Below are 14,662 nucleotides of genomic sequence, written 5' to 3'. Positions count from 1 at the left end.
CACGTTCGAAGGGCGACGCGTGTCGTTTGGCCATTTGAGTAGTCGAGCTCGGTCCGGTTCACCCCATACGGTCGTGCCTTCCGTCGTCTGGCCCGAACGCCACCGTAAAACCCTACCCCGGTCGCCTACCCGGGCACGCCACCCCACCACCAACATACGCCGCGCACTATCACCGCCACCGCACCAAGCTAGCCTAGATGGCGTCGGCCGCCTCACCCACGCCTCCGTGGGTCATCCTGTTTAAGAGAGGCACATCGTTTCATCAACACAGGTATCATACATGTTCATGGGCTAATTAAAAAAGAGCACGCATGGCCATCAGCATGCTCCAAGGACGTCTACGGCCGGCCAATCCATGTATATCACTCCTTATGCATGTTTAGTTTTGAAAGAATTCATGCCCATGTGTGGTGATAGTCGAAGACTTGAAACATAGGTTCTATTTTGAATTATCCGGTTTATCTTAAACAATTCGTGATGTGTCAAAAATCTTTAGTGGGCACGAAGAAACTCCCTCTTCGCCGGATTCTGCTGCATCCGGCAATTGCTCTGGGGGAAGTTGCTGATGATGGCAACGACATTGTTGTGCCCCAGGATGCGCTTCTGGCAGGGTGATGTCATGACTTGGTGAGCACGTCAAAGGTGTGCACATAAACCAGGTTGGTCTAGCTAGTATTGAGGCAATCTCTCGAAGGACACATGACGGCACAAAAAATAAGTAGTGAGACATTTTTGTTCCATATTCGAAAGATCAATGACTGCCATAGCTTTGACGTTTTTTTAACTTTGCCATATGCCGCTAATGTTGTGTTGAGCTGTATAAATGTGTTACCATGATTCTCATGGCTTTTTAAATGGAATCTGAATCTATTATAAAGGTCCATAGAAAATAGAACACTTCAAACATACAAAAAATTACATTGAGGACCATGCAACACGTCAAATTGCCGATAATATTTGTCCAATTTTAGATTTCGAAATGTGCATTGGGCTAATTGCACATTCTAAAGCCTAGGCTAAATGTATTGTGAAATTTTAGGTAAAGAAATGGTAGTACATTATTTTGCTGCACAACTATATGTTTTTTTTTTGGTTTTTGAGATAATACAATTTTTTAGGTTTAGAGTGCACTTGGGTTGTTTGCTCGTACTGGAATTGCACGTGATTGGTTGCTACAGTTTTGGGTTCAGAAATGAAGCCTAAAACCGCTCATATTCTTTTGCACCTTTTTGCGATTTGACACATGACATTTAGGTGACTGTACATTCTGAAGACCAACATTACCCCATGAAAAAGTGCAACTAATTGCATAGTTACATGGAGAACATAGTTTTTCTTTCAAAATATTTTTTACTTTTGTGGTATATTTTTCGCTCAAGATTAGCTAAGTATTGGAGTTGCTTGTGGAGACAGAACAAGCCTTAAGTCTTTACCGGTTCGTCGAAAAAAGAAATTGACTGCACGGTAAAAAGCAGGCGAATGTGGTCGCCGGTGGTAGTTCAAAGAACTGCAAAGTGCAATTGCACATAAAAGCAAAAAAGCACTGCTAATGTCTGTTGCAAGTTGTAACAAACACATTACGCACGTACCTACGCAGGCATGATCGACGTATCATCATACATCATGCATGGTACTAGTAGTAATTAAGTGATTAACCAAACGAAATCACCAACAAGTAATTCTGGGATTCCAGATCGACAAACAGCAAAGTAGTAGTTCGAATCGCTACGGCATCATGACTGATCTAATTAATTCCCCGGTATGATCCTTGCAAAGTGCTAACAACAGAACCGAGATAAGTAGATCGAATTCGACGGACCGGTAGATCATCCATGGTTTCACAATCACAAGATCAAGGAGACAAAGTAGCCCTAGCTAGCCAGCGCGAACGAACGACCGATATGAAGCAAGCAGAGTCGTGCAGAGCTGATCAAGACAAGAGATCGACCTCTCACTGGATGCGGTCGCGGATGGGAGGCTCCGTGGCCATGGAGGCCAGCGCGGACATGCTCGCCACGCCGACCACCACGGGCTGGAGGTCGAGGGCGTGGAGCCGCCCTTCCATGGCTTGCCGGCGCCCTGGAGCGTCGGGGTTCTGGCTGTGAAGCATGAACCGGACGGAGCCCAGGAGGGCGAGGGCCCCCTCCACTCGGCGGAGCGCGCCCTCGGCGTGCTCCCTGGCGGCCTGGAGCCTGATCAGGCCAAGCCAGTCGTGGTCGTGGCCGGCGCGGAGGTCGCCGACGCGGGCCACCGGCTGCGACGGGACGGGGCCGCAGCCGTGGAGCGCCAGGCGCTCGGCCACCGCCGTGTTGATGATGAAAGCGGAGAGGTGGTCGGACGCGTGCTGGAGGTGGGTCGTCGCGGACTGCAGCAGGGTGTACCGCCCCTCGGCGTCGCGGGTGTCCAGCACCAGCGGGGACGCCAGATCGTCACGCGCGGAGGCGACTCTTTGCCTGACGCCGGCGCAGCCGTCGCGCGCCTGGCTCGCCACATACAGGTACATCGCCTTCCATGGCGGCGGCTGCGCCATTTCTCTCTCTCTCTTCTTTCTTTCTTTCTTTCTCCCCTCCCCTCTCCGTCGTCGCTGAAATAGCCAGCCTGGCATGGACTGACAGGTCCCAGCTTGGTCAACATACCGTTGCCATGACACAACATCTTCACTGACGGGTGGGCCGCTCGAACGTGGGGCCAGGTATTCAGTTGATCAGAAGCTACATTAGCTCGCTGCTCGTGCCCCGGCGATGGATTCTGACGTGGCAGCGAGACGATTCTGCGTGACGACAAGTGGGCCCCACACCGTAACGGCTCATTCATTTACCCCACCGTCTCCAGAAACTACCTCGCCGGCGCGCGGTAGAAATAGCCCCAACCGACCCCGCGGCAGCACAAGTAACAGATAGCCTCACGTCTCCTCCTACTAGTATTAACAGCGTCACAGAGAGAGGGAGGGAGAGAGAGCGCGCCACCGACGCCGGCAATGGCGGAGTGGCCTCAGTGGTGGAACATGGCGGCGGAGGCGGCGAATGGCAGCTTAACCTACATCGGCGAGACGAATGCGATAGCGGAGGCCATCAATAATGGCGCCCGCCAGCAGTACGGCCAGGCCGCCGAGGACTGCCGCGGATTCGGCCCGGGCGTGCACCCGCCGCCCAACGCCGGCCAGGGCGCTTCCGCAGGCGGCGACATCATCGACCTCGCCATCGGCCGGGTCAAGCGCATCAGCAGGCTCCACGCCGTGCTGGGCAACGTCTTCTCCCTCTGCGTCGCGCGCATCGGGCTCCAGGGCCACGCGCCGTGGCGATGGGACAGGTGGCAACTCCACCACACCGACGCCGCCCGCCACGCGGAGACGGCGTCGCAGCGCCTGCTCTCCGCCAAGTCGCACGGCCATACGGCCGACGCCGTCTTCCACGTCATGCTCAGGCCGCCATCGCCGCAAGCAGTCGCCCACGCCTGGGCACCCGCGGCCGAGCAGCTCCTGCGCCGGGCGATCGACGATCTGGCCGTGGTGGAGGCCGCGCTGGGGCAGATGCGCACGGCCATTGCCGCCGAGTACGCCGACGCCATGATCCTTCTGCAAGGCTGATAGCGCGCGCGGCGGCGATCACCAATCTCTCCTCTGTTTTGTTCTTCTCGGCCCGTCTCGGGTTTCCGTCAATCAAGGTTCAGGTGCTATGCCGATCTGTTAACTGTGATTACGATGCACTAGCACTACTACTATAGTTTCATTTCTTGCTCAAAGATTTGATCCAAAACTGCACGTATATGTGCATCGATCTGTAATGCTCGATCGGTGGATCGACTCGAGCTTCTCTTGAATCCTGATCAGTTAGATACAGCTGAGAACATCTCTTTTGCTTGATTAATAGTAGTACTCAATCTCTTGAATCTTGATCAGTTAGATACAGTTTGTAGCTGCTGCAACTTGTTTCTATAATCTTAATCCCAACAGCTTCTGTTAGCCACATGATGGACGCATCATCATTAAAGTTGATCCATCACAGATTCTTAACTACAGATGGCAAAACTTGTTTTCATTGCAGGTGCATGCAGCACCCCAAACGTACTATAGTATACTAGTGCAACAAAATGAAGTTCAGGTCTTATCTTGCTGATGTAAAGAGGCAGTGATTACGGCCTGATTGCATTGTCGTTTCCAAGCATTGCCCGGTAAAAATAGAGTCAGGTAGGCCGTAGGCATCGAATAGGTGCTTGGATCGTTGTTTCTGGGCTGTAAACTTGGGAGCACCTATACGTCAGGTGCATGACTTTTTTTTTTCATGTTCCACTCGCTTCTTTTTCTATCCGTGAGGTTTTTTTTAAGGTGCATACCAGTAGAGATGTGAAAGTAGGCTAAAAATAAGGTAGATATGTCAAATGATAATTTATTTTTGAGAAGAACACACTTTTTTTTTTTTTTAAGAAGGACGTGAAATGATAGTAACTAAATTGCTCTAAGGCGAAAGGGTAGCCTTTTTGGTTTCGTCACCTCTAAGGCAAAAGGGTCGCCTTTTTGGAACGGGATCCAGGTTGCGTTAATAATGGCAACTCTACGAGGTTTTGGCTCGACCATTGGCTCGGAACGGAACCGCTGTGGCGCAGCAACTATGCCATCTACCAACTAGCCACTAACATTGACATACTCGTGGCCGACGTGCTTAGTACTAGCCCGCCTGCCATTTCCTTCAAAAGACCTCTCCTAGACCACGAGCGGGCCTGTTGGGACGGGCTTCGTACTTCATTATAGATGGTGTGGCGCTTCGACCCGAGGCCGATACGGTCTCTTGGTCCCTCACGAGCTCCGGAAAGTTTTCGGTTAAGGCCTCCTTTGATTTGAAGGATTTTTCATAGGAAAAACGCAGGAACGCTCATTCCATAGGATTTGCTACTGTAGCGCCGTTTGATTTGCAGGAACCAGTCTGGAGGAAATCCAGAGGAACACTGTTGGTTGTCTGTGATTTTTCGGGAAGTGAAACATTGAGTCAGACCTCTTTTTACACAAAGACCGAGGCAAGTGGGACAAAGATGCTTGCCTAATTCCTTTCGTGACTCAACCAATGCTTTCCATGAGCGTGTTCCAGTCATGGTTTTCAATTTCAATTTCAGAAAAATTTCAGCACCAACCGAAATCACCGAAATTCAGTGAATTTCAGTGATTTCAATTTTCATTTCAGCCAAATGACTGAAATATTCACTTGAATTTAATTAAAAATTTGAAAATTTTGAAAACTATTTTGAAAAATATTTGAATTCTTGTGTTGTACTGAAATTGTTGAAATATTTTGGTTGAAACGTAATATTTCAGTGCCTACTGAAATTACTGAAATTTAGTGAATTTCACCGGAATCTCACTGAAAGTGAAAACCATGGTTCCAGTGAAAAGGCCCGTGCAAGTACAGAACATGTGTGAGTTCAGTGCATGGCTTGTGTCTGGAGCGGTGCATGGTTCCTATGCAAAAATAATGCTTTCCTTCGATTTCAGTTCCTGCATTTCAAACATTCTATTTGTTTCATGTTCCTCTACTTTTTCATTGTTTTTTCAATCCTCTGTTTTACACCTGCAGTCCTATAGGTTTCCTGTATTTTTCCTATTCCGGTGCTTTTGCAATCCTGCGAATCACATGCCAAATTGAATCCTATAGGATTAGCAAGGAGTGTTTGATGCCACATGAAAAACAAAGGAATTATAAAAAGAGTTTGGAGTGGATGTTAGATTTCCCATGAAATGTAGTATAAAAGATTCCATGGGAAAAATTCCTATGGGATCCAATCCTATGAATCAAAGGGCCAACATAGGAAAAATTCCTAAGGATTTCAATCCTCCAGAAATCCCATAGAATTCCTTTGAATCAAAGGAGCCCTAAGTCTTTATACGCGAAGCTTATCAAGGGACCGACTCTGGACATAGCCAAGGGCCTATGGAAAGCGTCTATCCCCTTGAAAATCAAAGTGTTCATGTGGCAAATGTTTCGAGACCGCCTCCCATCCTCTAACAACATCGCTAAAAGGAACCGGCCTTCCGATGGCAATTGTGCATTGTGTGGTGAACTTGAAGATGCAAACCAAATCTTCTTCAAGTGTCACCTTGCTCGTTTTGCCTGGAGTGCGGTTAGGGACGCTTTTGGTCAGAATTGGAACCCGCACTCGGCTTCTGACCTCCGCGCTATTCTCTTGGCCCATAGGGGTGGGTTCGAACGTGTTTTATGGCAGTGCGTAGGGGCTCTTTTATGGGCTTTGTGGACTACTAGAAACAAAATGACTATCGAGCACAAATTTCCTACTCACCCTGCTGACATTATTTTCAAATGCCACTTGTTTCTTCAGACTTGGACGCCGTTGGGGAAACGGCGTGACGCTGACCGGATGACGGAGGCCATGGAGCGGATTCGTTTGATCCAGATTGCTGCCCGTCACCAGGCGCTGTGTTTCTGCTTCGTTTTGGGTTGGCTGTCTGTGTACTGTAGTTCAGTCTCATCTTATTCAGGCTTAGGTCGGTTGCATGTATCGTACTTGGGCTTCGGCCGTTAACTTCCTGTTGTTTATTTTCGTTGTACCTGTTGGATGCTGCCTGTCGGAGAGCTTTATTAATTTAAAGCTGGACGCTTCTTGCGTCTTCGTTCTAAAAAAACTAAATTGCTCTATCAAACGCAAATAAAAAGTGAGATGGTAATCTGTATGTGATTCTGAACCATAAACAAAAAAAATCATTGCAATCAAAGTATTGCATGAAAATTCAAATACCTATATATTTTGAGAATGAAAAAATATATATGTTCAAATTATGGAAGTGACAAAGGATAAACTATGCAACCAACATGAAGAATTGCACACTTACAAAGAAAAGAAACTAAATTCCATGAAGAAATGAACAAAGAAAAACAAACACATTTCACGTCTGAGGGGAAGCAAACTAATATCAAGGAAAAAATGTAGTACTATAAAAAATAATGCAGCCTTTAAAATCCACTATAGCAAAGCTATATCATATTGTAAACTACTAAATTAGTAATACGTTTGTAATTTGAGGTAACCAATCATACTGTAAACTACTAATTAGTGATATGTCTGTACAACTAACACTTCGTTTATAATACCAATTTGAATTATGCCGAGATTATTTTATAGCGATTTTTTGGTAGTAAGTGCAAGATGGTAAATTATGTAAGGGGTTCTGGACAATAAAAAAATCGTTACAAATCAAAATAAAGCATGAAAAATAAAATGCTAAAAAAGAATGCATTCAGATTATTGAACAGTCTAAGGGTAAATTGTGTACCCTACAAGAAGAACCAAACAAACACAAAATACGGAGAAACTATAATGTAGATTAGAAATGAACAAAGATATAAAAAATACATAATTTTTAACATAACAAAGGAATAATTCGAAGAGTGATGTTACCTACAAAACAAATGAAAAAAGTCGGAAACGTAGAAGATCAAGTTCCTTCCAATGAAAAATAAATCATCAAAGTGGTGTTGCCTAAAAGAAGAAATGCACAAAAAAATTAAAAAGTGGCAATGAAATTGAATACAAGGAAAAAAAATCTAAGAGCAGGGTAACCATAAGAAGAAATAAAAAACAAAAAAAGGAAGGAAAAATTCCTTCTAAGAAAGAAATATTTCTAAGACTGGTGTTACATGATAGAATAAATGCAAAAAAGCATAGAAGGGCACAATTCGTTCTATGAAAGAATAAGTTAAGGGAGTAGTTTGGCCTAGAAGAAAGAACAAGAACATTAGAAATGGAAACTAATATTATACAACTATGCCTCACTTGAAAGTCTCGTAAATACTTATCTTGACTCTTTTATTATATGTGGGAATTATTATGTAATGATATCTTGCACACAAATTACACAAAACTTGTACTCGTCCATATTGTGCAAGAACAAGTGTAAACTAGTGAAACTTTAATAATAACATTTAAGATTTAAGAGGATTAATTGAAAATGAATTCCATGTTAAGTTCAAAACAAAATTTAAGTAGTGTCACCCGATTGCCACAACAAACCACTGTCGTATGCATAACTGTATGAGAAATTCAACGGCCGAAAAGTCGACTAACCAAAAAAAGCAAGAGGAACTATCAACACGAGCGAGAAAATTAAAATATTTTTTCATTCTACTCACCTTTTCTTATTGGTAAACAAAGATATATGAAAACATAAAAGAACTAACCATCAACCGAAGAAGAAAGAATCGTGAAAATGGTGTTACTTGAAACAAAAACAAAAATATAAATAGAAAAGGTAAAAAAAAATCCATGGATGAATGAATTAAGGGCATTGGTATAACGTAAAATAAGAAAAAAAAAAACTTGTACACTTCCGAACCATGGACAAAACTTGTACTCTTTCATAGTGTGCAAGAACAAGTGTAAACTGGTACAACTTTAATAATTACTATGATTTAATTATGTTAACTCAAAAATGAATTTCATTTTAAGTTCATAAAAAATTAATTAGTGCCGAACGATTGCAGTATCAAACCGCTGTCGCATGCACAACCGCCAAAAGGTCGACTAAGCAACTCAAAACCAAGAGGAACTATCAGCATGAGCGAGGAAATTAAACAAAAAAAATCATTATACTCACTTTTTTATATTTTCAGGAAACAAAGGCATATAGAAACATAAAAGGATTAACAAAAATAAAACTAATGTCACCCAAAAAATAAAATTTCAGAAAAAGAATCGTATAAATGGTGTTACCTGAAACAAACCATAAACAAAAATAAAAACATAAAAAAAATATTCTAAGGATGAAGGAATAAAGGGCATTGGTATAACCTAAAAGAAGAAAGAAACTTAAAACAAATAACAAAACTTGTACTCTTCAATATCATGAAAAAAACTTGTATTCTTCCATGGTGTGCAAGAACAAGTGTAAACTAGTGCAACATTAGTAATTACTATGATTTAGTTATATGACTAAAAATGAATTGCATTTTAAGTTCATAAAACAAATTGAAGTAGTATCAAACAATTGCAGGATCAAACCGATGCCGCTAAATATATGAGAAACTCAACCACCAAAAAGTCGACTAAGCAACTATTAAGCAGGAGGAGCTATTAGCACAAATGAGAGAATAAAAGATTTTTTTATCGTTTTGCTAACTATTTTCTTATTAGTAAACAAAGACATGTAAAACATGGAAAATGAGGGGGGGGGTGGAGGAATTGACATCATTCGAAGAAAAAAATTCAACTAAAAGAGTAGTGAAAATAGTGCAACACCCGAAACAAAAACATAAACAAAAATTACTCTAAGGATGAATGAATTAATGACATTGATATTGCATAAATGAACAAAAATAACGTATTCTCACCGACACTACATTCATGTATCACAAATTTATTTCAGTTGTCGGTGTTCATCGATTTCATTGTATATCTGTGTTTCATTTTATTTCGTTTCCTTTGTGTGTTTGAAAAACTTCGAAAACCCAAAATATTTCTCGCTTCTTTTCGGTTTTTCTTTGTTGTTCAGTTAGTTCGTAGTATTAATAGAAAACCCAAAAAGATTTCTCTTTTCTTATTTTGTTGTTTGTTGGGAGTTCTTCGGTGTTAATATTTTTTCTCGCTTTTCATTTTTCTTCTTTCGGTTGCTTTCTTCAGAAAAACAAAAATATTTCAGTGTGTTTACCTGAAATTATTTTCTTTCTTTGAAGTTGTCGTAAGGAGAAGACTTCATAAAAATTGTTGAGCGACTCTTGCATACATTACCTTTGATTTGATGGAAGAGCCAATATTTTCTTGTCTTCTGCTTTGAATAAAATGTATGCAGATTTCAGCTTAGTCCATGACACTCTTGCCCTATTATTATTTTCACATTATTCGGTCATGCAAATGAAAGGTAATAATGATGATGATTTGATGAAGTGACTGTGATAAAGAAAAGCTGGTATGAACTCTTCTTGTTTTTCCTTTTTGTAAATATGTTTAACTCAATAGTCCTGATTCAGCATATTATGAGTAAACATGTTGGTGATGACAATTAGAGATTATAGTTGCTCATGCCATGCTTAAGTAGCTAGGAGTGGGTAATGATTTATCTTGAGTTTCAACATTCATTAAATGATTGTGATGTGATATGATAGGATGGTATACACCTCTGAATAATTCAAGTGGCTTGACTTGGCACATTTTCGCACATGTAGTTGATTCCAAACCAATGCAATCTTTACGATATTTATATTCAGAGTGTCTATATCGTACTCATGCTCATATTCAATGTTAAATATTCATAATGCATGATTATGACTGTTGTTGCTCTCTAGTTGGTCGCTTATCAATCTATTTGATAGCATTCTCATGTACTAAGCGGGAATGCTGCTTGTGAATCCAAAATCCTGAAAGTCAAAGTTATACCAAAGAGTCCACCATACCTACCTATATACGATATTACTCTGCTGTTCCAAGTAAGTTTGCATGTGCCATCTCTAATCATTCAAATAAGCATATGTTTTGTGTGCCCGTACTGCTCATTGAGCGACGGGGTGGTGAACATCTTCCATGCTAAGCGGGTTATTCTCACGACGAGAGTTTATTCACTTGGCTTGCACAAGAGAGGCTGATAATTGGGATGCCCAGTCCTGATAAACAAAAACAAAGAAAATATAATAAAACAACCCCCCCCCCCCTTGAAAGATGATTGTTTGGAAGGCACTGTGGATTCGGCTAGCCATGGCTTATGTTTGTATGCTTGTGGGGGAGTAAATCATTTCCTTTCTGCAAGGGAACCGCCAATAATGTGTTTAGCATGGAAGATGTTGAAATCCTTTCTCGTGACGTTGACAGGAGAATCAAACCACTCAAAAATGTATTCATTTCTGTTTTAAGCTCTGAGCTCTGACACCACTGTAAATCTCTGCTTCTCTCTTCGAATGGCCTTTCTATTTATTTTCTTGTTATTTACTTTTGTTGTTGAGTCATCACCTTCTCCTTCAAATACCAACATAGAGAGCGCTATTGTAATTCTTAACTCAACATGCATTGAGTCTAGTTAATGTTGAATGTGAGCATGACTGGATCTCTTCTACCATGAATTATAATGTTTAGCCGTTGCTTGAACTTCAGAGGTGCTCTGCATTTATGTTTCGTGATCGCAGAAATGGCTAGCGAGATACCGGGATACCATATTATATCATGATTATTTTGACAAATTTTTGGCATTTGAGATATATTATTATTGCTCACTAGTTGATTATGTTATTGTCATGAGTAAATGTGAGATCTAAGTGTTATCATTCATATGGTTAGTTCATGATCTTTGCTGAAAACTTGATTACTAGTTAAGCATATATACAACAACAAGAACAAAAGAATTTGTAAATATTTTTCTTTATCACTTTCAGTTTATCAACTGAATTGCTTGAGGGCAAACAATGAGTTAAGCTTGGGGGATTGAGTATCTACTTTTCCAAACAGTATTACTCTTGTTTTGGACTCTAATTTGCATTATTTGAATGGAACTAATCCGGACTAACGCTGTTTTCAGCAGAACTACCTTGGTGTTATTTTTGTGCATAGATAAAAGTTCTCAGAATTGGATGAAAATTTAAAGAGAACTTTCTGGAATAAATAATAAATACTGGCAAAGAGATCTACTTGAGGGGAGTTACCACAGATCCACAAGCTCATGTGGCGCCCCCTAGGGCCATCTGAGCTTGTGGGCCCCTCGAGCCTCCGTTTGCGCTACCTCCGGTCCTATAAGTTTCGTCTCGCAGAGAAAAAACCCAGAGATAAAGTTTCATCGTGTTTTGTGATACAGACCCGCCGCCACCTCCTATTCTTCATTAGGAGGGCTAATCTTGAGTCCGTTCGGGGTCCGAAGAGGGGTATTCGTCGCCGTCATCACCATTGCTACCTCTTGAGTATGCGTTGGCTTTCCCTTGAAAAGGAAAGGGTGATGCAGCAAAGTAGCGTAAGTATTTCCCTCAGTTTTTGAGAACCAAGGTATCAATCTAGTAGGAGACTACACACAAATCGCCTAGTACCTGCACAAACAATCAAGAACCTTGCAACCAACGAGAAAAAGGGGTTCTCAATCCATTCATGGCCACTTGCAAAAGTGAGATCTGATAAAGATAATAAGATAAATATTTTTAGTATTTTTGTTGTATAGATTGAAAAATAAAGATTGCAAAATAAACGGTGACAGAAATAGCTAGTTGACGGGAAACTAATATGATGTAAAGTAGACCCGGGGGCCATAGGTTTCACTAGTGGCTTCTCTCAAGATAGCATATATTACGGTGGGTGAACAAATTACTACCGAGCAATTGATAGAAAAGCGCATAGTTATGAGAATATCTAGGCATGATCATGAACATAGGCATCACGTCCGTGTCAAGTAGACCGAAACAATTCTGCATCTACTACTATTACTCCACACATCGACCGCTATCCAGCATGCATCTAGAGTATTAAGTTCATAAGAACAGAGTAACGCATTAGGCAAGATGACATGATGTAGAGGGATAAACTCGAGCAATATGATATAAACCCCATCTTTTTATCCTCGATGGCAACAATACAATACGTGCCTTGCTGCCCCTACTATCACTGGGAAAGGACACCGCAAGATTGAACCCAAAGCTAAGCACTTCTCCCATTGCAAGAAAGATCAATCTAGTAGGCCAAACCAAACTGATAATTCAAAGAGACTTGCAAAGATATCAAATCATGCATATAAGAATTCAGAGAAGAATCAAATATTGTTCATAGATAATCTTGATCATAAACCCACAATTCATCGGATCTCGACAAACACACCGCAAAAAGTATTACATCGAATATATCTCCAAGAACATCGAGGAGAACTTTGTATTGAGATCCAAAGAGAGAGAAGAAGCCATCTAGCTAATAACTATGGACCTGAAGGTCTGTGCTAAACTACTCACACATCATCGGAGAGGCTATGTTGTTGATGTAGAAGCCCTCCATGATCGAATCCCCCTCCGGCAGATCGCCGGAAAAGACCCCAAGATGGGATCTCACGGGTACAGAAGGTTGTGGCGGTGGAAAAGTGGTTTCGTGGCTCCCCTAGATGTTTTCAGGGTATAAGAGTATATATAGGCGAAAGAAGTAGGTCGGTGGAGCTGCGAGGGGCCCATGAGGGTGGGGGCGTGCCTACCCCCCTGGGCGTGCCCTCCTGCCTCGTGGCTTCCTCATTGCTTCCCTTACTTCCACTCCAAGTCTCCTGGGTTGCGTTTGTTACAAGAAAGAATCTCGCGAAGATTTCGTTCCGTTTGGATTCCGTTTGATATTCCTTTTCTGCGAAACACTGAAATATGAAAAAAACAGCAATTTGCATTGGGCCTTCGGTTCATAGGTTAGTCCCAAAAATAATATAAAAGAGCATATTAAAGCCCATTAAACATCCGAAACAGATAATATAATAGCATGGAACAATAAAAAATTATAGATACGTTGGAGACGTATCAACCATCCTCAAGCTTAATTCCTGCTCGTCCTCGAGTAGGTAAATGATAAAAACAGAATTTTTGATGTGGAATGCTACCTAGCATAATTTTCAATGTAATTTTCTTTAGTGTGGCATGAATGTTCAGATCCGAAAGATTCAAGACAAAAGTTTAATATTGACATAAAAATAATAATACTTCAAGCATACTAACAAAGCAATTATGTCTTCTCAAAATAATATGGCCAAAGAAAGCTCATCCCTACAAAATCATATAGTTAAGCCATGTTTCATTTTTGTCACACAAAATGCTCTCATCTTGCACAACCCCGATGAAAAGCCAAGCAATTGTTTCATACTTTAGTATTCTCAAACTTTTTCAACTTTCACGCAATATATGAGCGCGAGCCATGGACATAGCACTATGGGTGGAATAGAATATGATGATGGGGGTTATGTGGAGAAGACAAAAAAAAAGAGAAAGTCTCACATCGACGCGGCTAATCAACGGGCTATGGAGATGTCCATCAACTGATGTCAATGCGAGGAGTAGGGATTGACATGCAACGGATGCACTAGATCTATAAATGTATAAAAGCTCAACAAAAAGAAACTAAGTGGGTGTGCATCCAACTTGCTTGCTCACGAAGACCTAGGGCATTTGAGGAAGCCCATTGTTGGAATATACAAGCCAAGTTCTATAATGAAAAATTCCCACTAGTATATGAAAGTTACAAAATAAGAGACTCTCTATCATGAAGATCATGGTGCTACTTTGAAGCACAAGTGTGGAAAAAGGATAGTAGCATTGTCCCTTCTTTTTTGGGGGGCCTGCCTTTTTTTATTTGGCCTTTCTCCTTTTTTTGCCTTTCTTTTTTGGCCTTTCTTTTTTTCAAACGGGACAATTCTCTAATAATGATGATCATCACACTTCTATTTATTTACAACTCAATGATTACAACTCGATACTAGAACGGAATATGACTCTATATGAGTGCCTCCGGCGGTGTACCGAGATGGGCAACGAATCAAGAGTGACATGTATGAAAAATTATGCATGGTGGCCTTGCCACAAATACGATGTCAACTACATGATCATGCAAGGCAACATGACAATGATGAAGCATGTCATAATAAACGGAACGGTGGAGAGTTGCATGGCAATATATCTCGGAATGGCTATGGAAATGCCATAATAGGTAGGTATTGTGGCTATTTTGAGGAAGATACAAGGGG

At 41.6% G+C, this 14,662-nt stretch overlaps 2 protein-coding genes across 2 annotated transcripts; one reads left to right on the top strand and one right to left on the bottom strand.

The window, feature by feature from the left end:
- Nucleotides 1–1,713: 1,713 nt before the first annotated feature.
- On the bottom strand, nt 1,714–2,530 carry LOC109775443 (uncharacterized). The gene has a single exon (XM_020334195.2). The coding sequence runs from the start codon at nt 2,528–2,530 to the stop codon at nt 1,952–1,954; it is 579 nt and encodes a 192-aa protein (XP_020189784.1). The 3' UTR covers nt 1,714–1,951.
- Nucleotides 2,531–2,977: 447 nt separating this feature from the next.
- Nucleotides 2,978–3,586, top strand: LOC109775442 (uncharacterized). The gene has a single exon (XM_020334194.1). The coding sequence runs from the start codon at nt 2,978–2,980 to the stop codon at nt 3,584–3,586; it is 609 nt and encodes a 202-aa protein (XP_020189783.1).
- Nucleotides 3,587–14,662: the final 11,076 nt, after the last annotated feature.

This window comes from Aegilops tauschii, chromosome 3 (genome assembly GCF_002575655.3).
Source record: "Aegilops tauschii subsp. strangulata cultivar AL8/78 chromosome 3, Aet v6.0, whole genome shotgun sequence".
In the NCBI taxonomy this organism is placed as follows: domain Eukaryota; kingdom Viridiplantae; phylum Streptophyta; class Magnoliopsida; order Poales; family Poaceae; genus Aegilops; species Aegilops tauschii.
Note: the sequence above shows the minus strand (reverse complement) of the source record. Positions and strands in the feature narration are given on the sequence as shown.